A 23,981-nucleotide genomic window follows, 5' to 3' on the forward strand; every position below is an offset into this window, starting at 1 on the left:
TAACTCAGATACAGGCTTCTTAAAAGTAAGCATTTAATAATAATGGACAACATTCAGCTGAAGCTCCCTTCTTACCACTCTCTTATTAAGGCTCTCTGCAAGCAAAACTAGCATCACAATTAATCCTCTTCTTTTTTCTCCCCCATTCAAGTATTAATTTTAATTTCCTTTTGTTCTATATTACACTCTAAAGCTTAAAAATGGGTTTGCCAGTAAACTAATCTCAGATGCTAATTTGTTTATTTGTTGCCTACTTTCTTTTGCAAGTGTTGATCTCAGTAGTTACAAAGACTGAACCTCTAACAACATTAACTTACAGAATAAATAGGTAGTGGCAATTTTACCAAAAAACTTCATATCTTTCAGTGTTCACACAGTGATTATGTAAGACTCATCTGACCTGTTTTGTCCTCTTTGCCATGAGTGCTGGACTATTTGAAATGCTGCTTCCAGCTGGGTGTCTGCTGAAGGAGAGCTTGAGCTCCTGTGGCCTGTCAAAGAGCTTGAAATCTAGTCGTGGGAAGTTTTTATAGCTATATAGATGATTAAAAAAACCAGAAAATAAAAGATTTCACATACCTGCTCATAGCAGGAAAGCCATACAAAGACAACTTGCATGCAAGGAACTGACAAACAGGAGAATAAAGAACCAGGGGGAAAAAAAAAAATTAAAAAAAAGGGAAAGAAGATAGCGAGATCCTTTTAGTCTTATTCACACAGGTATCACAAGAAGATGCCTTGGACATTAAACCTCCATAGACAATGGAAACAAGAACCAGACAGCCATCCGTGCCATGAAGGTCGGGGAAGCACAGATGATGATTAACAAGGACAACAGTTGGAAGCAGAACCTTTGTGACCTCCAAGAGAGACAGGAAGAAAAAAAATCATACCCAGAGTGTCTGAAACTCCACTCTTCCTGCACAGGGTTGAAAAACACTGAATGAAAGAAGTCTGAAAAGTGGAGTGGGTGTTTTGTTCTTTTGGTTCATCAGCTGCAGATCAATAGTACTGGGCAGATCCATTACCCACCCCCTGTCATTCCCACTATGAAACGTAAATGGCTCAAACAGGAAGAAAGAAACTGGATACATGAAGAAAAAAGTATTACTATAAAGTTGGCAAGAAGTTACTGAAAAATTAAAACCAAAATCCTCATGCCCTCAAACATACACACACAAAAACCACCGACTTCTAGAGCTTCAGAAACTTACCAGAATCCAGGCAGTTCATATCTTTATAAAGATTCTTCTGAACATTATATTAAGGCAAGTCTTGCACCAAGAAGGAACATCTGCCCTGCTTAACATCATAAGCATTCTAGTTTCATTACATATGGCTGTTTAACTTGTACCTGTATTTTGGCACTCGCTCCTGTCCGTCATCAGCGGGAGGTTCTGGTGGCATTATGAACACTGTGTGTTCACTTTTTTGTGACTCATCAAGCTCAATCAACAGTGCATCTTCAACAGAATCTACATCAACCTGAAAACAGAGTTTGTCCTCTAAGTACAGAGTTTGGCTTTGGGATAAAATGTCCCTTTTAACATTAATTATTTTAGTATATGTAAAAATATACTTACTATATACTGTATTTGATTATATATATAATATATAAAATAAATTAACTTTGTTCTAATTACTCAAACATCAAGCCCACAGCCTTGTCTTTCCATTTTTATTTCACGATCAGATATCCCTAAACATTTTGAAGGACAAAGTACCTTTTCTCCTTTTTCTGTTCCTTTATCTGGAAAAAGCTGGGAAAAGAGAAAAAAAAAATTAGTTCCTTCTCAACTCAAAAAAAATCCTAAATAATTCTATTAAAGCTGTGTCATTTACTGCAATATTAAATAAGAAACGCTAAATTTTCATATTACTGTAGAAGCAATTAATCTTTTTTTCAAATACTTCCTTTGCTGAAAGTAAGAAAATGCAGTAATTGGCATGCTTTCAACCTGTTGACATTAGCTACTAAATACAAAATCCTAAATCTATCAAAGGAAAGTGCTTTCATTTAGTTTAATTGAAAGAAATTGCTGTTTTGCAGATATTTTTTGCAAAATTCTGACAATTTAAGTATGCAACACATTAACAACCTGCAATAATATCAAATTATTAACAATATTAAACAAAGAATACTCTGGACGCATACTGTAGATGCATACCCCCCATCCTCAGCAGAAAGAAAAATAATGGCAAAAAAACTTTTAAACACTTATTTTGTGGTCTGTTTACAAGTGTTAATTTGATTGGAATCAATATCGAATCAAAGACTCAGTCTATAAGAACTTGGTATGAAAATGAAGGTTCTGTCCAGAACAAATCATATACATACACACCTCAAAAAAACCCCATATAATTCTCTAGCTCCTAGTTTTTATATTGTGAACTTGGCATTTTACAGATGAAGCTATAAGCTCAATAACCCATCTAGACTAGAACCATGCTGAAGAGACTTTGTTTCAAAAAACAAGAAGGGGTGACAGCAATCTTTCTCATATAAAATACATGCAATGAAAGGGGATCTTATCTACATAAATCAGATTTGACCACAAGTGGAGCACTAGGCATGTTTTTGTGTTTTAAGTTTAAATTGTGTGAAAAAGAGCAACAATGCCGATGAGCACTGGTAGGTAATTCCACATTAGAGGGAGGGTGATTAACATTTAAAGGAAAGACATGGATGGCATTGTGCTAAAGTGTCAGCTACTGGTATTTCTCACATTATCTTACAGCTTGACATCCTACAGGGCTTTAATGAAAGTTTCCTCCATCAACACAGACAATGATGACCATGCAAGAAGATGAAGGAAGAAAATGACTCAGAAATAACCACCAAGAATGCCAATCCCTCGAAACACTTGCTGCGGAGAGTACCTACCTTTACAACTAAAAACCAGGACAATAACACAAAATGAACAGAAGCATATAATTTAATAGTACTGCTACATATTTTTCACCTTTTCTATGCAGTCATCAAAAAATGCCAAGCCAGTATCCTTGTCACTCACAAAACTGCACTCTTCAATAAAGCGGCTGAATATCTGTGTTTTGGTGAGATGTGTGTAGAACTTTGTATAGGCACGGTCTCTGCTTTTTAAAAATCCTGGTTATAAAAAGGAACACACAACTAAATACCAGTTATGATTTCCGTAAGAAGTTAACATATGAAGTGTCAACATAAAATATTTAAAGTGCTATTACATAAAGTATTGGCTTCATTAATAAAATCAACTATTTATCACTACTTGCATTTGGAAGATTAAAATGACAGCTTTTTTTTAAATAATTATTTTTCACCATAGTTAACAGTGCTTGGCAAGCAATCATCCCTATGTAATCTGCTCACTGTGTTTGTTGACTTTTTGTGCAAGAAAAAGATGATGACCTCATATAAAAGCAGAAGTATCTAACAGTTAAAACAACACTAAAGTAAAAAATATGTTTGTTATCCTAAAAGGTGATGGGCCTGAAAATATTTAAGACTTTCGAAACCTTTGACTAAAAAATCTCTAATCAAATCTCTCTGCCAGTGACTAAAAAAACCCAACCCCAACCAAAAAAAAACCAACCCGAAACATCACCACCACATACAAAACAAAATACCTGTGACATTTTATTTAGCATTCAGCCCATGTACAGATCTGAAAAGTTAAGGTGATAACATGAGGAAAACAAAATTACCTTTGCTGACTATTGTTTTGTTATCTTTCTAATCTCTGCCCTGTTCTCTATTATCTTCCCATTTATATCAAGAACATTACTTTGTTATTCATTACTGGGCTTCTGGCATTTTTGCTCTGTACAAATTGAGAAATATTCCTTCATTCCCAAGAGCCGCCCTTATGGAATACGCCATGCAGAGACTACATCATGCTACTGAAAGACAACTTTTCTAATACCAGAGCTATTGCAAAATTGCAGTTCTTTGTGCATATATCAGTGTTCTAATCAACTTTGAATAATTTAACTTCATACAATTGCAATTTTAAATATTGCCAAGAATTGTACAACCAAAGGGAACTTTGACTTTTTAAAGTTAAGCAGCTCCTCAACCCTAAAGTTGTAACACTGCCAATGCTATCAGCAGCTGGTTTGCCTCACCCTCACCTTGATGATCAAACAAGGAATCAGCAGCAGTTGCTTTATTTGAAGGTGCCTGCGTGATTGGCTTGAGGAATGTTCTGTAACCCTTTAAAATAGACGCCATGAAACGGAGAAAAGCTTCCTGGATCTCCATCTCAAGTTCTATCATCTTCTTCTGCCAGGAAAAATCTGCCTCAATAGGAGTCATCTCCACTGCAGAGCCTTCTTGAGTTTTCCTGTGAACTAGCAATGAGCAACATATACAATCCTATATTAAAATTCAGTGCATTCAAACAGGTAACTTTTGCAAGATGCTGACGATGGATTTTTCTTTTTTCTACTTGCCCATATTCAGAAGTGACAAACACTAGAAATCCTATGATTGTTTTCCAATTGATGTGGCCCACATAAAAGACAAGTTACCTCAGGAGTTGATTATGTGTTTTTCTAACTCATCTAGCCCTCTGGGACATGAACCAATGAGGAGGATCTCAGTTGAGTTAATGTTACCACACACCCAACTGAATGTAGTCTTTCAGTAATATATCAACACAAAGGAGCATGTTTTTCCTGTTCTGAAGATTGCAGATCTAGAAAGAAAGGGCCTAAAACTATTTTTCTAATAAAAATTCTAACATTTTAGTGCACCAAAGGGTAGAAACAAGTAGATGACATTCAGAGTTTACTCTTGCACTCTTGAAAACACAGTAGCAGGTACTGCTGGAAATTATAGTTCCACACTTTTCATTATAACAAAAATATCAATTATTGTAATATAAATATTTATAATAAATATAAATAAATAACATATCTATTATAGTATTGCTAAAATAGAAAAACTATCTATCTATCAAAGATCACTAGTTCTGGTCAAGTTAAAACTAGGCAGTAGTTCTGTATCAGGTAGATTGCATGACATTCCCTGCTGATAAAACCAAAGGAAAAGTTGAAGTTTTCTAGCAGATGAAGTAAAGGCTATCTGCAAACAAATTATAGGAAATTGAGGCAAGAACACCTACCTGTTAATTAATGCACTCTTCTGTTTTGGTAACTTACAAATTTTATGAATCTTGTATACCTAGGAGGCTATCATTGTCTCCTTCTCCATAATGATGCAACCTAACATACTCTGAAACAGCTTACCTTAAAGAGCCTGTCTACAGTCAGAAAGAAGCAATACCTGAGAACTGTTAGGTCAGCTACAACTTTGCTCTTACCTGTCTAAGTCATTAGGCTGAAGATGGTCAGTTTTTCTTTTTCTTTTGACAAAATACTTTGTCAAAATATAGTTACTTGATTATTTTTGTAGATAGTCATTATCTGAGATATTCTGCAGTATCGGCACAATAGCTGAGATATTCAACATTATTTTACTCATATCCCCGTTTCCTCTATTATTTTTGATCAGAACTGTGAATATTGTTCTAGGTTGAGATCCAAACGTGTTTTAGCTGAATCTTTGTTTAAATATAACTTAATCATGAGTAAACGCTAAAAAAAAAAGCCTAAATTTTAAGAAGTCTCACCAAAGAAAATAAAAGTCTAAAAAAATAATTCACACTACATATGATAGAATGAAGTCCTTACATTTATATACGAACTGTAATTTAAGATTCTTAGGTGTGTATCAGAAAATTTAGTAGTTTTCTTTGAATATTTACTTTCCCTGCTTTAGACAGTTTCTGTTCTTACCCCTTCCCATTTTATTTTATATATTTCACCTGCTGCCAGCTGTGGGTGCAGTTTCTTTAAGGTGCTGAGCAAACTTTTACAAGGCTTCTTAGGAAACTGCTTCCAGTTGGTGCTCTTCTTATCATCTGATCTAAAACACAGGGGAGGGAAAAAAGGATATATAAAATACAGACCATATTAAAAAGAATAGCTTCCACAGCCCTAAATTGCTTCATTTTCAGAACGTAGTAACTAAAAAAAAGAAATTGTTTTGAAAAGAAAGAAATCTTGTTACTGTCCATATTTGTCAAAATAAAAAAATGGGAGTGACATAAGTCAGAATTTCATTCCTTCAGATAGAGAACACTATAAATTGAGTTATGAGTAGAATTTTCTCCAGTCTGTAAGAAGGATCTGCATTAAGATTTGATTTAGACTTTTTAGTTGAAGTTTCACTTAGCTGATGTCCTTTTCAGAATTTTATCAGTCTTGCTAATACAATTTAAGCACACTAATCTGTATGTGATTACTATGCAAAGTCTACACTACCTTAAACCTGCCATACTGCTACTGATACAAATAAAGGCAGTTCAGAATACAACATGAACTTGTTCCAGCAAAATGCTGGAAGACGAGTCTGGTAGCTTTATGGTCATTTGGTACACTGTAACATGTCTATGGCAACACAGTTCCAGCTTCAACCACAGGCTAGCAGGAACTAGGAAGACCAGCAATTCAGTTCACAGTTTGAAAATTACATGGTTGATTAAGCAATGGGGTAAATTGGCCTAAAGGGATGCTCATCTTTGTTAGAAGGAGAATGGGTACAATGCCAGACCTTCTTTAAGCAGTTGGATATAAAGAGAGAGTAGGGAGTAAATCCTGAGAACTCCTATGCCTCTTTCTGGAAGGCAGAAGGTGGGGGACAATTGCCGTAACAGACAGTACAGCAAACCTTGTGGCCAAAAGACCTAATCAGTTATTACTATCTGAGTTGATGCTGTCAATGCCTGTTTTGCACTTTGCATCAGTGAAATGTTTGTTCAATTATTATTTGCTCAACTGGCACCGACACAGAACTATCTTAGAAAGAAAGCCAAGGTTTCAGGAGTTAAAGAAAAGATGCACTCTTACGAATGCCTTTGCCCATTTTTTTCCCCACCATAATGGCATGCCTATAAACAATATAAGCACTACTGTTCCAAAAATGCAAGGAAAAAAATCTTGCTATAAAAATAAAACAAACTCTCAAATCTTTGCCCTAAAAAGGCTACTTTCCTTAACCAGCTTTCAGTGTTACTTTCACAGAGATAGTTGAAAACATCCAAAAAAAGGCATTAAGGAAGCTGCCGAATGAATAAAAGGCCTTCAGTATTTTTTGGCAGTAAATAAATCTCCAGTCTATCATAAGGAAGATAGCAGCAAACTTGCTCTAAAAAGACACTAGACAGACAGACTGATATACTAGAAAATACTGAATTTTTCAAATGTTATGCTTCTAGTACACAGTCTGTCAAAGTAAGCAACAGTGCTGTTAAATGCTTTTAAAAAAGCAGCACTGCCACATAAATAAAGAGAGGCAGAAACATGTGAATAAAATAAAATGGAACATCAATCTTTACTCACTAATAATGTGGTATTTTAGAATTCTGTATGATCTTCAACACAAAGGGCTTTATTTCATTTTACCTACACATCTCCAAGACTGAAAAATATCCTCATTTCCAGGTTTAAAAAGTTTTATAATGTAGGTACCAACACCTCACATTTACCTAAGTCAAATGTTACAGTCAAATAAGTGGTACAGATGAGATACATGTAAAATGGGCAGCAAAAAAGATCAGTTGAACTATTGGAAGAGAAATGGACTTATAAGACAGTAAAAGAGAAAGCGCAAAAATCCTTCCAGTTGAGTGCCTCATAAAAGATCAGCCACTGGTAGGTTTTTCATTCAGTAACCAATCCGAGTAAAGTTGGTACTTCGTCTTTCTAGCAGTCAACCCAACAGAATCTTGACATCCTTATCACCTTACTAAATCCCCTGTTTCTATCTCCTTCATTTTTCTGCAACCCAGTCTTCAACTTCCATTCTACTTATGAACAAAAATATTCAGGTATTTCTCACTGCAAATATCTTCATATAAACAAGTTATCTTCCTTGAGTTTCGTCAATACATTCTTCTTTCACAACACATTATAATAATTCTTTTGGTGGCATAATACTTTGATATACAGTGACGAAAATGCATTTTGCAGTGTTTTTAATGGGGACCTAGGGGAGGGAGAAAAAAACCAAATAAAAAATAAACACAGACTGTTCCATTTTTTACTATTTCCTTTGATGCTACTAATAAAACAAAGCATTTCAGTATGTAAAGGAAACATTTGCTTCAGTAGAGGAAGGGTCCTTTTGACACAATGAAAATCAAGAAAGCATTCAACTGACCCATAAATCAAATGACTAATTCTAACTGAAGTTAGTAAAAACAAAAGTCAAGAGTTAAAAAGTGACATGAGATGAAGTAAAACTATATTTTCACAGAGAAAAGATGTGCACTTTATTTAGTGATGTTCAGCCTCATCCTGAACTAGCTTAGATGCCTCTTTCTATTTATGATCTAATTAATTTAAAATGGAAAGGTTATTCATAAAGTTACTAAATTAAACACCTGAAACAACTGAATTTTCAATTCAGTTATTTGTACTCTCATTTAGATACATTACAGAAAAACAGAAGAGTTACTCTGAATTAGGGTCTCCTCAAGGTGTGAAGAAATTGTTCATGCAACACCTACACTTTAAGAAAAGCATTAGAAGTGTAGTAATTAAGTGACAATATTTGAGATTGAATGTAGTCGAGACACCAAATTTTGCTTGACTGATCTCACCAGAAATTTGGCTCTTGTAACTTCAGAAAAATTTCTTTATTACACAAACATAAAGTGCCCTGAGTGCAAGACAGCATCAAAAGCTGTCATGAAGGGTCCTGAAGAACTCATGTTCATACCAATAGTCACTGAACACAGGCAAACCAAATTCAAAAGTGGCAGGTCAAGGTGAAAATGAAAGAAATGGTGGGGCATTAAAAAAAAAACCCAAACAATTTTTCTTCCTCTTTTCTAGCTTTTATCCCATTTCCCTAATCAGCAGTACTCGAAGTGGAAAAATAAACCAGAACACATTACCATTGTTACTAAATTTATAGTAACATCTGCATCACATTTTTATAAGCAGCGGCAAGTGTTGACCCTTGACTTAGTAAGTTTTAATTTGCTATGAAGCATCAGAAATGAGAAAAGAACAGAGGACATAAGAAATGAACCACATTTTATCTCCTGAGCATTTCAGCAATCTATCTAGATAAATGTAAAAACTCCGTAGAACTTACATGTACACCATGTTTGTGTCTAAGTCAATGCACACAATATCCTGTGGTGGATCATACAGATCAAAGTATCGTGAATCAACTCCAACAATAAATGGAACAGGTGCACTGAGTACGGTGGCCAGAGACAAAGGACAGAGAGGGATATATGGACATTGCCACTGAAATGGAAATATCATCTGAAGGAAAAATTAAATGAAATCAATGCATTAAAACAAGACAACAGATACTGTACAATAAAACCTAAGAAGTTACATGCAGCAAATTGAAATTGCTAGAAGCCTTGTAACACTGTCTGAAAAAAGTCTTCAAATTTGACCACTAATTTATGGCACATCTCTTACCTATGCAAAAATGTTGATCATTCTAATAGTTATAATATTAAGACATGCTAGGGCACTTTAACTAAATGCTATTGCTGGGAAAAATGATCATTTAGTGCATCAATCATTTTAACCTAAAAAAGCCTTGCAACAACTGTGGAGTTTGAACCGATTTCTCTCTCTGCTGTACAGAACACTTTGTACTTACAGCTACTACAGCTTCAGCAACTCCTGTCAACACAGCTGGTCTAAGAGAATGGAGGAGGATCTTGCCTTCTAGTAATACAAAGAGCAACAGAGTGGCACAGTTTTCCGGTCCAAGATTCATGAGCAGAGTGCTAAAGTTTGCTCCACTAAGGGGTGGGTGGGAAGGGGGAATAGAAAAAGAACGTTACAGGATGTTAAAAAAAAAAAAAAAGTCACTGCTATCAAACTTCCAACAACTGTTTGGGATTAACTAGTTGAGTGCTGCTAATAATACCACACATCAAATATCTACCTATCTATTTAATAGCTATCACCTCAATATGAGACTTGTACTGCCACAAAGAAACCTAAATTCAAACTCTATTGCTAAAGAAACATATGCTATATCATGCTACTGCTGAGTTTGCATTGTTTATGGCAATCTCTCTCATATATGCACAGGCATCTTTTCTTCATAACGGTAAAACAGATCTAACTGATTAACAACTAATCCGAGCACATATAACACCAGTAGTTTCATAGGATGGATTACCTCAGGCAAAAATTGTGAACTAGAGTATCCATTTGATCTTAGAATCACAGTATCAAATTCTAATACTAGTCAAGCAAAATCAATCCATCATTCTGATATCAACATGCATGTAGTTTCTACAGTTTAGACTCCATTTCATTTGTTTGGACTGTACACATTTAGGAATTGTAATGACATCTGTAAGAGCACAGGGGTGTAAAATCTGTCCTTAGAAAAGTGCTTACATGTTACTTTGCAGTTTGGTGGCTGGCTGCAATTTTTCACTTAAGAGGCTGTGTAACATATGATTAAACATGGGATTCTTCTGCATACAGAATATTACATGATAATGTTTAAGGGGTGAAGAGAAATAAAAAAAAAAGGAAGAATATTTTGGTTTTTAACTTAAAAACAAACCAAAAATCAACAAAGCCATCCAAAGAAAACCCCATGTAAAAATCATATGGACGTCCAGCCCAGAAGATACAGGCAGTATCCACAGAGACTGCATCAACCTTCAAGCACAAATATCAATTTTTAGGTATGCTTCTGAATTTCTGAAATGTTTGCACACTCATGCATTGACTGATTTCACATAACTGCTTGACGTAAATGTCTCTCTTGGATCCGAAAACAGAAAAAAACCCAACAGTCTATATATGCTATTAGAAAAAAGTTTTGCTTACTACACAGGTTCTGAAAATACAAGATATTTAAATACATGTATTTTTTTCATCACAGCCTGCTTCTACTTTCTTTCGAGTTCCTACAATAATCTGGCAATTCATCTTTACTTCAGGATAATGAGTGATATTATTCTTCCACAAGGGACAGGTCTATGTCAAAAAGACAAAACTGTATAATATAATAAATGTGTATTGAGTTTTCTCTTTATAATATCTAATAATATTGCAGTAATGTTTGGCTTCCTTCTATGACTCATTCCCATTTGCATCTGAATTTTTCAAGTAGCATACATTTAAAGCATTAATAATGATACCTCAATGGCAATGGTGTAGAAACTGGCTGAGACAATATTAATGCATCATGGGCAGAAAGCTGAAACACATAAAGTAGTATGTGATTGATAAGGACAACTCCAAAGTTAATACACTATAATATTCCAATATAAATGTATATCCATAGTCTCATAAACTGCCTGGCAGACAGTCACAATGTCATGTAAGAGACACAAATCAGAGACAATCTTCGCGACTTGTGTTCACTAGGTCAACAGAGCTTGTATTAGTCACTGAAATGATTCTCAGAAGTTACAGGAAATTGTCTGTGACTCAGTGTTGAATATGTGACTGCTGCTAGGTGATTAAACAGAGAAGCACAAGAGGCAGTGCCCCAGGGGACTAACCTTTGACCCATAGTAGTGGGTGGACAAGTGAGAGAAAGACAGAAAACAAACAACCCCCCCCGAGGTAATGCAAATGGTGAAATCCTATAAAATGAAAGGATAATATATGCCAGAAATTTCAAAAGCGCAAGTAGGAAGCTGCTGCCACCCACACCACCTGAAGTCTGAAATAGTCTCCTTTGCTAAGTTACCCCAGGTTTATACCAATGAAAGAGAAGGCCAACCCATCCATCTCCTCCTCTCTCCCTTCCAGCAGATGGGTATTCAAAGCTGAGTAAAAAGCCTAAAGGAAGAAACCAGGCTTTCAAAAGCAAGAAAGAGGGTTTGCCATTATTGTAACTAAAAATGGAAGCAAATGTTTTACTTACCTGCACCAGAATTCTTGGCCTTTGTGGTGAAGGGAAAGGTATATTGTGCATAAAATGGGATATGTGCCTGAAAAGAAGTCAAGCTGTTAGAAAACCGGCACCAGGGACTCATCAGGGGGGAAAAACAATGTTAATCACGTTTTGGAATTACTATGGTACCAAGTTTTAGAAAGGCTGTTAAGATTTATTTACTGGTTTGATAAGTTTAAGAGCCTATTTATGCAAACAGAAACAAAGAAGCTCCGTTCACTCACATTTAATGCATGAAAATTAATACTGGCATCTTCAGATACATATGCCAAAGATAAGAACACACTGGCATTTAGGCAAGCGATTTAAAATCCCAGGCAGCCTAACCTCATTCTACAGAGTTTCTAATGAGGCTTAGCTAAGAGAAACTATATACTTCACTGCCAGATGTCCAATACAATTTTGAAGGTAACACCGTATTTCAACAACTTTTAGGACCATGAAAAGCATCCTCTACAGAGTTTATGCACACACACACGCAGGCACGCTCATTCTCTCTGTCTCTCGCCCCCCATGCTATGCATTAGTTGCAGTGCTTGGAAACAGACACAGATATTCATTGCTAGTGTGCACAGTCCCTGAGCTTGTATTTATTAACCTAAAATGCAGGACTGCAAATGTTAGCATGTATCTTATAGCTCAGCCATTTTCTGTGTTTGATGTCATTAAGAGAAAGGTAAACAGGCTTGACATGTTCTAACAGAAAGCCACAGTAAAATCCAGTTCACTTTCCTGGCACTGCAAAAGCCACTACCATTAAACAGAAGCAGCAGTAATTTCTATCAGTATAACATATGTTACACAGTTCAAGCAAGAGGATGGAGCAAACATACCAACTAAGTAAGTGTGACATGTATAAATCACATGACTCCTTGAGCCGATACAACTACCTTCCCACATTAACTTGAAAAATATTTTACATACTTTTCAATGGGAAGAGGATGAGGTCCAGAGACAGAGAGTTTGTAGATGAACATAAGAAATTTTCGAAATGCTTCAAAGAAAGGCCAGTGTGAGAGAAGGCAGATGCATTTGTTGGAATTGATGGACTTGGAAGTAACCACTTTCCTCTCTACAGCTGTCAGGAGACCCAGCTGCAATTGCTGTTTTTCTGTTAGCAGCTCCCGGGGATAAGGCTCATAAAACTGAATAGCAGCACCATAAACCTAAAAGGTGAAGAAAAACAGCTGAGCAGACCCAGTATTTAACAGGAGATTGGATTAGAACTTTCGAAGCATTCTTAAGTCTTTGGTGTTTACACACACACTACAGTGCTTTTGCAGGTAGCTTGTGAAATGCCTTTTCATTTATGTAAACATACACAAAGTATCCTTATAAATGAAATGCTTTGGATACTTGTGCCTCTCTCCCTCTTTTTGCACTTTACTGAACAAAGTATTCATACTCAGTAAATTGAAAGGGAAGGAACCAAACTGCATGCTGTGACAAAACCCTATCCATTAACTATTATGGTAAAAAAACCAACCAAAACCCTCTCATGAAATGCTTGTGCTCAGTAAATTCCCCTATTAGCACACTAAACAATAAAATAATTTTAGCTTTGACTTCACTCATTTTATCAAGCTAAACACCTACCAACCTTTTCTAATATTCCTTCCCTATTTGTCAGTTTCATAATTTACTGAATTGTTCTGGCAAGCTTAGCAAAAAGAGAACAGGGAAAGATGCATACCACACTATACATTCTCTCTGAGAAAAATACTGGCAGGTACTGCATTCCTCCTTGCAGAAGAAGTATTAATATATTGGAGAAAGACTTTTTTTGTTGTTTGGAAATGTAGAAGTATATAAACTTTCCTGACAGGGGACTCAGGCAGAGTGGAAGTTGACCTGTTAACACTAATAGAGCCAAACTGCTGTTTATTAGTCAAAGAGCTAATCACACATTATAATCACTTATTCCCTCATGCAGTTCACACACACACAGACACAGCTGGCAAGCTGAAGCAACACCTGGGAGACCAACCCCAAACAAGGGCTCCCTTCCTTCATCAGGTGTACCTCTGTAGTCTCTGTCTGTGTATAGCAGACACTGCCTTATCACATGTGGGCTGAGTCATGCAACACATTTTTGGTGCCCGTGTGTGCTGGTGGCCTTATACAGATTTGGCAGATGGCTGGTGTTCCAAATGCATCAATTCATGTAAATTCAACAGGATCACCAGTCTCAGGAGCTCATCAGTTTGTCAGAGCCTCTCACATGCTACCTCTCAGCACATACTTTTCCTCTCCCTGCCCTGCTGTTTTCTGGTAACTATTTTCCTATTCAAGTACATAGATACCTACAGAGCCAAATTACACAAATTCACACAGAAGTGGCTTTTAAGGTAACCATAGGAAAACCGTAACAACTTAAACATTGCTAACACATGTGGTAAGTGAACATCGCTTTAATATGTAGGCTACATTTCCCAGAAACTTCTTACTTGAAAGAACAGGGAAATCCACGTGCTGTGAGTTTTGGTTTTGTTAAGTGTACAGTTCAGCTTACATGGGACTAAACAGCACATACTCTTCCAGCTATTTCCTGTTTTGGTTTACTTCCGTCTTACATGAAGGCTTAAGAAATACAATTTTATAAGGGAAGTATTTAACAATTTATTTTGTAGTATTTCTCAAATACCGAAGAAAAAATGCCAATTTATCTCCACAGCAGCCATCTGAACTAAAAGCAAAAACTAGTCACAGTGTGGAGCCATACCTTTTCTGCAGAAGAGCAGGTCAGTACAAATGTTGAGAACACTGGTAGTGGATATTTGGTTTGTGGGTCCCAGCACTCAATAGTAGCTCCCATAGGAAGGCAGAAGAGAGGTACAGATTCTGATAGTGGGAATGACTCATAGTTCTCTTGAGGATATCTGAAAATTAAGCCTTCAGAATGGGAGAAGGAAAAGTAAGCACATTTGCTCTGCAAGCTCTGAACAATGTAAGCAATACATTTTCCACAACATACAGCAAAGTCTGTTGGCCATCTGGACTTTATAACCAAATATTACATCTGCAGAAGAAGAAACTCTCCCATTTGACAGTAAGACTAAGTCATCCAAGTAAAAACATCTAGAAATTGTGTACGAATACTGAAGCAGTCTCTTTTGTAAGTGCTCGAAAAACAGTACTTAGTAAAAACTAATTAGTGAAGATTTTTACCTTAAACCAGTTGGGAATTACCTGTGCTATTTAAATGTGCCTTTGGAATGGATTTTATTACAAAGAAATTCCTATGAAGAAAGTGGTTATTTATCTACTGTAAAAACAGCAGCAATACCTCCACTGAAAATAGGATGAACTAGCTAACTGTCCACATTTTCTGCTTATCACTCATTATGTTCAATTTAAACAAATAGTTTGTTCAGTTTTCATAAATATATCTAACTCTTGCTGGTAGAAAATAGGCACACAAACATTGGTTTATTATTGCTGTTCATCTAGCTTATTTTATGGTACACTGACTTAACTTTCTATGCTTACCACTTCTACTTGGTAGTTTACTCCTTTCAAAGGAATTTGGTGCATGTAGTGCTCATTTGAAAGTTTTGACTTCAGAAAAAAAATAATAATCTGTAGCAATACATTAAAAAACTTATAAAAGCCAGGTTTAAAAGAAAATACTTTTTGTCATTTACTGTTCAGAATATTTTTCACTCTCCTCAAATAAGAAACAAGTGAATAGTTGTGGAACTGAAGGGAAGAAACACATTTAATTTTCAAATTAAATGAAAGATGTTGCATTAGCTGTGAGACATAAAAAGAGATATGACTAAGGTTGAATAGAATTTTTAAATTACTCCTTCTCCATCATCACCAACACAAGAAATATGAAGTCTTTTGTTACATCTGAAATGCTTGCTAAGCTTTCCGCTAAAGGTCCTAAGCTACCAAACCTGCCGTGATAAGAACTAAATTAATAAAGAGCAATGCTATTCCTATTTAGGCTTTTTTTTTTTTTTTTGCCTGGGAAAAAGTGAGGATTGCAAAGAGGCATTATAGGAGTTGATTTCAGCTGACACGCTCTAGGAACAGAATACTGACAGACAGCACTTAAGCTTTTAAAATTATTATTCAATTTCAGCAAGGCATTCGAATCCTTCTGTTAGCATGTTTAGACAGTGCTTCTAACATTACTTACCAGCTTTATATGCTAAAGAGTTAGAAGCTGGCACAGACTTCTTGTAACAAAGGTACACACTGGAACCCCACTGGAAGACACAAGTTTCATCTTAGAACCAGCAAAGATGACAACAGGCAGCCGAGGAATCAAGTATAAGCATTTGAATATACTCCCAATATTACAAACAGAGCAGACATTTAAATAAAAAGCGTTACAGAATAAAATGACTGGCTGGCTGCTGAGTGCATGTTAATCATGAAATCAGGAATTCACCCTTCTCATATTTTTTAGGGATTACAGGATTTATGTAAAATAATCACACCACCACACTACTCTTTGTCTTATTCCAACAGAAGAACAGGAAAAAGTGAAGCAGATCATTTGCAGCTTCACATTTTCTTGGTTATTTAGAAGGAGATTTTTATGGGAACCTCATCCATGGAAGTGAAATTCTAAACATCATCAGTTGAAGATTTATCATACTTCCATAAACTGGTTATTTACATAGTGGTTTTGCAGTTTGTCTAAATACACTTTGTCATTTGAAAAAAATCACTTATTTCAGTCTGAGTAAACTAAATGCAAAACAGACTAAATAAAAGCGAACTGATTGAAAAAAAAAGTACATGAAGAACTGTAAGCAGTAATTATCATTCTTGCATGTCTTAGTAACATAGGCATTATTAATAACTAAGAAAAAAGTGTTCGTGATTCATCCAGAGTGTCAGCATCACCAAAGGGGGGGCGCAGGAACAAGATTAAAAACAAACAAAAAAAATTCCATCACACTACTCCTAAATAGCACCTAGACATGAATATGCAAACTGAAGTAGTGAGTAATCAGTATGAAGAAGTAATTCCTAACACAAGAGGAAATCAGAGCAACAAAACCTACAAAAGTGAAGTCTCACACATGGTATATAGAATGAAAGAATTATGATGTAGTGATAGAACACAATTATAACAGTGCTAAGAAAAGTTCAAAGAGCTACTCCCAACCCAAAGGAGTAGCTCTGTTGGGTTAAAAAAAAAAAGAGACACTCAAGCTTTTAAATACTCACCATACCACAATTTAAATTCTTATCCACTTTGCAGAATGTATGAGGAGGAGTTTCTCCTTTGCTGGTAACAATAACACAGATATCAGTCACTGCCAATGAATTTTGAGGTCGTACTAGAGGAGCCCTTCGATATGTGATAAAGATCCGCTGAGAAGAAGCTGAACTGTTGTTAACATTAGCGCAACGACCATAAGGAGTAGCTTGAATCACCTCGCAGCCTGAAATGATGCGTTCCTTCCCTTCATATAGAACTCTGCAGACAGGAAGGAAACAAAATATTATGCACATTCAAATATATATGAAGTTACTTGGACAAATTCACAGAAACCGCCCATCCGTTAGCACCCTATGTCATCACTGCAACATTCTAATATGCATTTTATATATTGTCTCTCGTTGTGCACGATTTGAGGCAAAGAAACTGTTCAGAAATTTTTAATTATTATAAGAAATCTCTGTGGGAACATATCATAGTTATGGAAAAATAAAATCAAGCCACTGAAAAAGATTTAGTTAAAGAATTAGTAGGAATGCTGCACTATCAATGAAAATTAAATATAAAGGAAGCTTTAGTTTGTTTGCACACATGATACCTGATAACTTCTTAGAAATATTTCCATCACTAAAATGTCTGGAAAGTCATTTCAAGCTTGCCTTTTTTTTCCTTTTAAGGACTGTTATTAGAAAAGAACAACAGAAGACAGAAGTCTGCTTCCTAGATGAATTTTTACAGGAAAAAAAAACCAAACCCAGTAATGATTTACATTCATAGTTTGAATAACATTCCTTAATGGAAGCTGAGGGGAAAGACAAACTAATACTCCATTCCACAGAAAAGGAAGAAATAATAACTACAATTGGCTGTACTCTTAGAAAGCGGAATATATCTTACAAGGCCATACAGCAACACTCACATAGCCAGTTCACTCGTAGATCACCACATTCTTAGCAAAAAAAAACATCCTTCACAGCTTCACAGCAGCTCAGTGAACAAAAACTTTACATTCTGATCTTTCCCAAACATAAAGCTAGTAGGAAGTGACCATGAGAAGAAATGTGGAAGGCAAACCATATATCACTGCCATACATTTAATGCATGGATGCTATGATAGGGCATGCTTTATCTCCCATTCCACAACCAAATAAGCAACGGTTCCACTTGCTTGATTCTCTGCAGTATGTACAGAGTACTTGCCACCTTCAAATGAGTTTTCATCTTTACAATACTCTGCAAGATTTAAGATAAAGGTAACACATTAAAACTTTGTATTTTGTGACCTGCAGCTTCCCACATGTAGTCCATCACAACTTTAAAATAAAAAATAACCAGGCAGTGTATCTTTTACTGTCCCAAAACACCCTTGGTTAAATGTTTGACAGACTACTAGTAAGTATATATTTGAAACCTTCAAAAGGTCATGTGAATAATCTAGAAAAAAACCCTCAACTTTTTCCAGATTCAACAATTCTCAGAACTTTCAAAAAACCACATACCATTAAACTTCCCAAATTACTTAAATACCACTGTCCATCTTTAAACTGGAATATTCAAATATTATGGTTTATTCTGATTCCACAGAACAAATGCATATCTTGTCACAGTATTGAGGATATATGTGAACTACAGTCCTAGAATACTTTAATAAAGCAAAGAAATCACATGAGTTGGGAGTATATTCATGTAACTACCAGGCTGCCATATAAATTTATTCAGCTAGTTCATGGAGGACAATATACTTGCCTTCAATAATGGTTTCAGTTGTAAAGAGTCTGATCATCACACTTTTGCTACATTTAAAACAATATGTAATCTCAGATTCAAAACCAGCCTAATACCAGTATTTCCAAGTTGCAACTTTAGTTTTAATATACTACCTACTGGTTCAAGATACGTATAGAGAAAGTACATGCTATTCCAATTACTTCTAAACTAAATAATCTTCTGGAATAACATGTATTTTGCTCTTTTTATTGGGTTACCTACTTCATGAAGTTGAAAGAAACCCAAACAAAAACCCAAACAAAACCAACAACCACAATAGCAGCAGGTCTTAGGCCACCTTCATTGTGCATAAAAAGTTTACATGAACTCTTCACATCACTGCCTTACATTAATCAGAAGAGAATATTAACAGAGCAGTCTCCAATGGAAGTTTCAGTTCAGTTTTATTTCAATTTCATGTATTTTAAATCAAATCCACGAATATAAAGCTATTCCAGAAACATTTGTCAGCTGACAGCTTTTGAGAAGGAAAATCATATTAATCAGACAGTTCCAGCAGTTCAATTTAATAGGTCTACAAGGATTCTCAGAAAGATACTTAAAGACTGAACAATTTCTCAGTTGTGCAAATACTTCTAAGAGGTAAGGGGCTGACCAGTACTCAAGATTGTAACAGTAGGGTCACCTCCCATCAAAAGCAAAAAGAAAATGAAAGCAACTCTTACCCTTTCACATATATAACAGCAGAAGTATTATGAAAACTACACCATTTCCTGACCTCATACACAGTATTGAATTTAAGAAAACAAGCAAACAGAAGAAAACCACCACCCATGGATCACTCAAATTAAACAATTATTTTAATGATTCAGACAAAAACATTCAGAATTGATGCATGAAATATTTAACATGACACCCTGTATATACAAAGTCCTCCCTGAGAGAGTAAGTTTACTCCTACTTATTCCAACTTCCAGTGTCTGCCTTCGATTATTAGTACTGATCAGGGTTAAGACTTGTTTCCTGCTTCTGTGAGCTTACACTTTGGCCTGGATCCTAAGTATACCTTATTTGCTACATTATTCTATCAACTTCAATAAAGTTTCATTTCAAGCAAAATGTAACCTACAGTTTCCTCTAGATGTTAGATCCTGTCTTCGTAAGAAAAGCAAAAAAATCTTGTTATCTATTCATAAGGCTGTTTCACATTGCACATGGAAGTTCTCTCATGACCAGCTTTACTGATTCAAAGGTATACTTCAATACATCAGTTAAAAGAGTTTAGAAAAGATAAATACTACCTTCTTGCAGCTGTTGAGTTAAAAACCTTAAACCACTGAAAATTTTGCTTCTGGAAAACCATTTCAAAATAGGCAGACTGTTACAAATTGCATTGTGTGGGGCTGCTCTCCAGCTTGACTTCTCCTCTAGGTCTAACAATATTTCTGCCTCTCACAGTCCTTATGCAAAACAACTTTTTACAATAACTCTTCCTGTCTCATTTAAGAGAAGGCAGTATGCAAGTATTGAATAATAAAGGCACTAAAATAAATATACTAGGCAGTAGGAGGGTCAGAGAAGCATTGGGTGAAGCAGAGGGAAAAGACTGACTTATCTTTTATTTCTACTGCACCACTATTATTATTTGTCTAAACATATAAGTGATTAGTTTCATCATTATTACCCTAAGCTGTTCCAAACACCCAACTGCAGTTGTCACACTAGTGGGATATACAAAACAATGGAAGATGCTGGCTGTTACAAACATCTTCCAATTTCTATTACGCTTCTTCAAGTTTGAGTTCACTTTCACTTTTTAAATACATCTCTAAGTAAAGCAAAACATTTGTTCAATTGATACTCTTGCAGATATTTGTAGAAACCAGGTATGCAGAATGAAATGGGCCCTTGGCACAGAATCACTAACCAAATTAAAGCTTCCCACACTAGTTTAAAAAAAACCAAAACCAAACAGTATTCCTTTACTTACACAATGCAAGTTACCTTTGCGTTACTCAGTAATACAAGAACCGCTGCTTCAGACAAGAAGTCTGATATTCTTTCTTTGGTCCTTTCTACAGTTAAGTGTTACAAATTACCACGTAAAAAGCATTTTTCTGACATCTTTCTTCCATTTAAAAAAGAAGTGCTGGAGCTCTCCCATATTCCTAAATCAAGTGTAAAACAAAGAGAGTTGAGATCTTGTTTCAAAGTCTCACTGCACCTAAACCCAAACAAATCTCAAATCTTGTTTCTTGTCTACTTCTGGAACATCAGCAAAAATACTTGTTAGGAAAGCAACAGAATGACTAGTAGCTGAATTACTTATAGAAATATAAGTTTAAGATAGTAAATTTTACAGCTGTGTGAAATGTATATTGGCTTTCGCAAAACGAGAACACTGAAATTTGCCTAACTACTGCATAAGCTACATCCCGAAAGGATGTTTGCCTCACTACCACTAAATTAGGCCTTAACACGGGACAATAAATGGGCACAAGCAGAATATGTAGTTTCTTTTGATGAGATAAGACATCCTGTAACTCAAGTAATTAAAGTATGTGTAGATAGATTTGTGAAAACATAGAAAAACAGACATATGGACTCAAGGACGAGTAAAATTGAGAACACAAGTAAGAAGATAAGGAGTGATTTGTTAGCACGAGAACAGCATTTTGGGGGTCAAAGATTATTTGACATGAAAGATACGAGAAGAACAAAGGAAAACCAGGAGTTTAATGTGAAAATATTAAAAAGTGTGACTGGAGGAAAATGACAGGGTGAAAAGTGCAGCCAGAGGAAGACTACTGACTTCATCCCTTGCAGATCTCCGAAGGCCACCAGAGGAAGACTACTGACTTCATCCCTTGCAGATCCCCGAAGGCCCCTCTGAACCACAAGAGACGCACGCAAGGGGGGGGTGGTCTGGGGTGGAGTTATGTTAATAGATACCTGAAATATTAAAATAACCCCTTTGAAATACCACAAACACAGTGTATAAAAAGACAAGTTTGGGTATAACCAGCGCACCTCTGGTTTTGACCATGCGCCCAGCGCTGTTTGCCTTTGTTCTATAATAAACTTGTAAAATTCAGGAAATTCAGCGTGAGTGCATTTCTCACAGCTGTATGTAGGAAAAGGACCTTAGAGATCTCTTGTCCTAGGATCAAACCTTTATTCTTCCAACTAAAAACAGCCACAGCAAATGCAACATCTAGAGGCATGGCACATGGCCTAACTATATGCAAGTGAACACCTGCAGCAGGAAGTCACTCTAGCAGCTTACAGACACTTCAAGTTAAGAACCAGTGGAAGAATAGCCAGGAAAGAGAATGGAGGGCACAGAAATACAGAACACAAGGACAATGGCAGAGAATCAGTAGAGCGTACCCCTATCTCCTCCTTCTTCCAAACAGCATTTGTTTAATTAGTTTCCCTAAAAATAGCCCTGAAAGAAATACACACACACACATATTTATCAAGAACCATGTGAATGCTTTGACTACAAGATAACTCAACTTTATATATATATTAACTACCTTGACACCAGACTATGTATTTGACCCTTTCAAGGGATATACTCTACCTACTAAGTCCACTCAGCACGTCAGCTGACTTAATTGATATTTAAGGCTCAAAGATAAAATATTCTTTCACACTTGTTTCATTAATTAAAAGAGTAGAGAACAGCATAAATTAGCCTTGAGACTGTACATACATCTCATGTGCAAACTCCACTTTCATTTGAACACACTGAAATGAAAAAAAAAAAAAAAAAGCAAGCTTGCTCTAACTATCTCTTGCACGTAGTTGCAAAACAGCAGGAGCGGCAGGGGGAAAACATTCATATGCATCACTGGTCAGAGAGAAAAGCCTGCCATGATTTGTTAGGTGTGACACCCAAACTAGATCTGTGTAAAAAAAAAACAAAACAAAACAAACCAGAATAAATGCTACTTGCCAAATACCACAGTTTTCCACCAATAGTTTAAAAAAGTGTCTCTGTTAGGAAAGCCCTTAGTCAGCCAACTATTTGCCTGTTTTGCTTATCAGATATTCCCTATGAAATCTACCCAAGCATTCAAGCTCCTGAAGTTGTGGGAGACATCAAAATAAACTGTGCTAGCAGAGTCACTTCCACAAAGGCACACGCTGAAGACCAATGGTTTAAGAATCCCTTTGAGGAATCACTCCCTCTAAAAATTCTTCCTTCTGCTAAAACCTACTGAAGTTTGACATACCATTCAAAGAATAACCTCATACTGAATTCTACACAAATTCCTTTGTAACAGTTATCTCCTCTTGCAGCGTTAGTCACACACATGGGAAAAGACTATTTTAAAAATCACAGTTTCACTGAAGATTAGAACATAGTTTAGGTGATTGAGATGAACTGAAATTAGAATCTACCAGGTTAATTACACAACTTGAATTATAATCCTTAGAGCAGAGATCTTGCAATGTAACTAGTTTCATTACTAAGATTTCACTATGGTTTGGGTCTGTATGCCGTGGTTTTTTTGGTAGTGGGGGAGGGGGCTGCAGGGGTGGCTCCTGTGAGAAGCTGCTAGAAGCTTCCCTGGCTCCAAGTCAGATCCGCCTCTGGCCCAGGCCGAGCCCATCAGTGATGGTGGTAACGCCTCTGGGAGAACAGATTTAAGACGGGGAACCTGCAGTGAGTAGGGGGATCGGAATGTGAGAGGAACCCCTCTGCAGACACCGAGGTCAGTGCAGAAGGAGGGGAGGAGGGGATGCCCCTGCAGCCCGTGGTGAGACGGCAGGCTGTCCCCCCCAGCCCATGGAGGGGAGCAGGGGAGCAGGTGCCCACCGGCAGCCTGGGGAGAGAGGAGCCCACATTGGAGCAGTTCGTGGAGGGCTGCCTCCCGTGGGAGGCACCCCACACTGGAGCAGGGGACAAGTGAGGAGTCCTGCCCCCGAGGAGGAAGAAGCAGCAGAGACAAGGTGTGATGAACTGACCCAACCCCCATTCCCTGTCCCCCTACAGGAGGTAGAGAGAACCAGGAGTGGAGTTGAGCTGGGAAGGAGGGAGGGGTGGGGGGAAGCTGTTCTAAGATTCGGTTTTACTTCTCATTATCCTTGGTAGTAATTTAAATTTAT

General features: G+C 36.5%; 1 protein-coding gene across 8 annotated transcripts in view; it reads right to left on the bottom strand.

Moving 5' to 3' along the window:
- The window catches only part of DENND4C (DENN domain containing 4C), a 78,065-nt gene that overhangs the window by 28,874 nt on the left and 25,210 nt on the right, over nt 1–23,981 (bottom strand). For 6 of the 8 annotated variants that reach the window (XR_008233895.1, XM_052779120.1, XM_052779117.1 and 3 more), the window contains exons 3-16: nt 17,141–17,393; nt 16,098–16,167; nt 14,673–14,842; nt 12,875–13,116; nt 11,921–11,987; nt 11,187–11,245; nt 9,677–9,821; nt 9,149–9,324; nt 5,811–5,911; nt 4,114–4,332; nt 2,964–3,109; nt 1,725–1,760; nt 1,355–1,485; nt 401–533 (exon numbers count right to left, since the gene is read on the bottom strand). Coding sequence is in view for 7 of the 8 variants with exons in the window: in XM_052779120.1 (XP_052635080.1) it covers nt 401–533; nt 1,355–1,485; nt 1,725–1,760; nt 2,964–3,109; nt 4,114–4,332; nt 5,811–5,911; nt 9,149–9,324; nt 9,677–9,821; nt 11,187–11,245; nt 11,921–11,987; nt 12,875–13,116; nt 14,673–14,842; nt 16,098–16,167; nt 17,141–17,393 (1,948 nt within the window). In the remaining variant the exon portion in view is untranslated. Of the gene's footprint in view, nt 1–400; nt 534–1,354; nt 1,486–1,724; nt 1,761–2,963; nt 3,110–4,113; nt 4,333–5,810; nt 5,912–9,148; nt 9,325–9,676; nt 9,822–11,186; nt 11,246–11,756; nt 11,796–11,920; nt 11,988–12,874; nt 13,117–14,672; nt 14,843–16,097; nt 16,168–17,140; nt 17,394–23,981 lie in introns of those variants that run through there. The other 2 variants (XM_052779118.1, XM_052779119.1) reach the window with 2 other exon arrangements.

Source organism: Harpia harpyja, chromosome Z, assembly GCF_026419915.1.
Source record: "Harpia harpyja isolate bHarHar1 chromosome Z, bHarHar1 primary haplotype, whole genome shotgun sequence".
Taxonomy (NCBI): Eukaryota; Metazoa; Chordata; class Aves; order Accipitriformes; family Accipitridae; genus Harpia; species Harpia harpyja.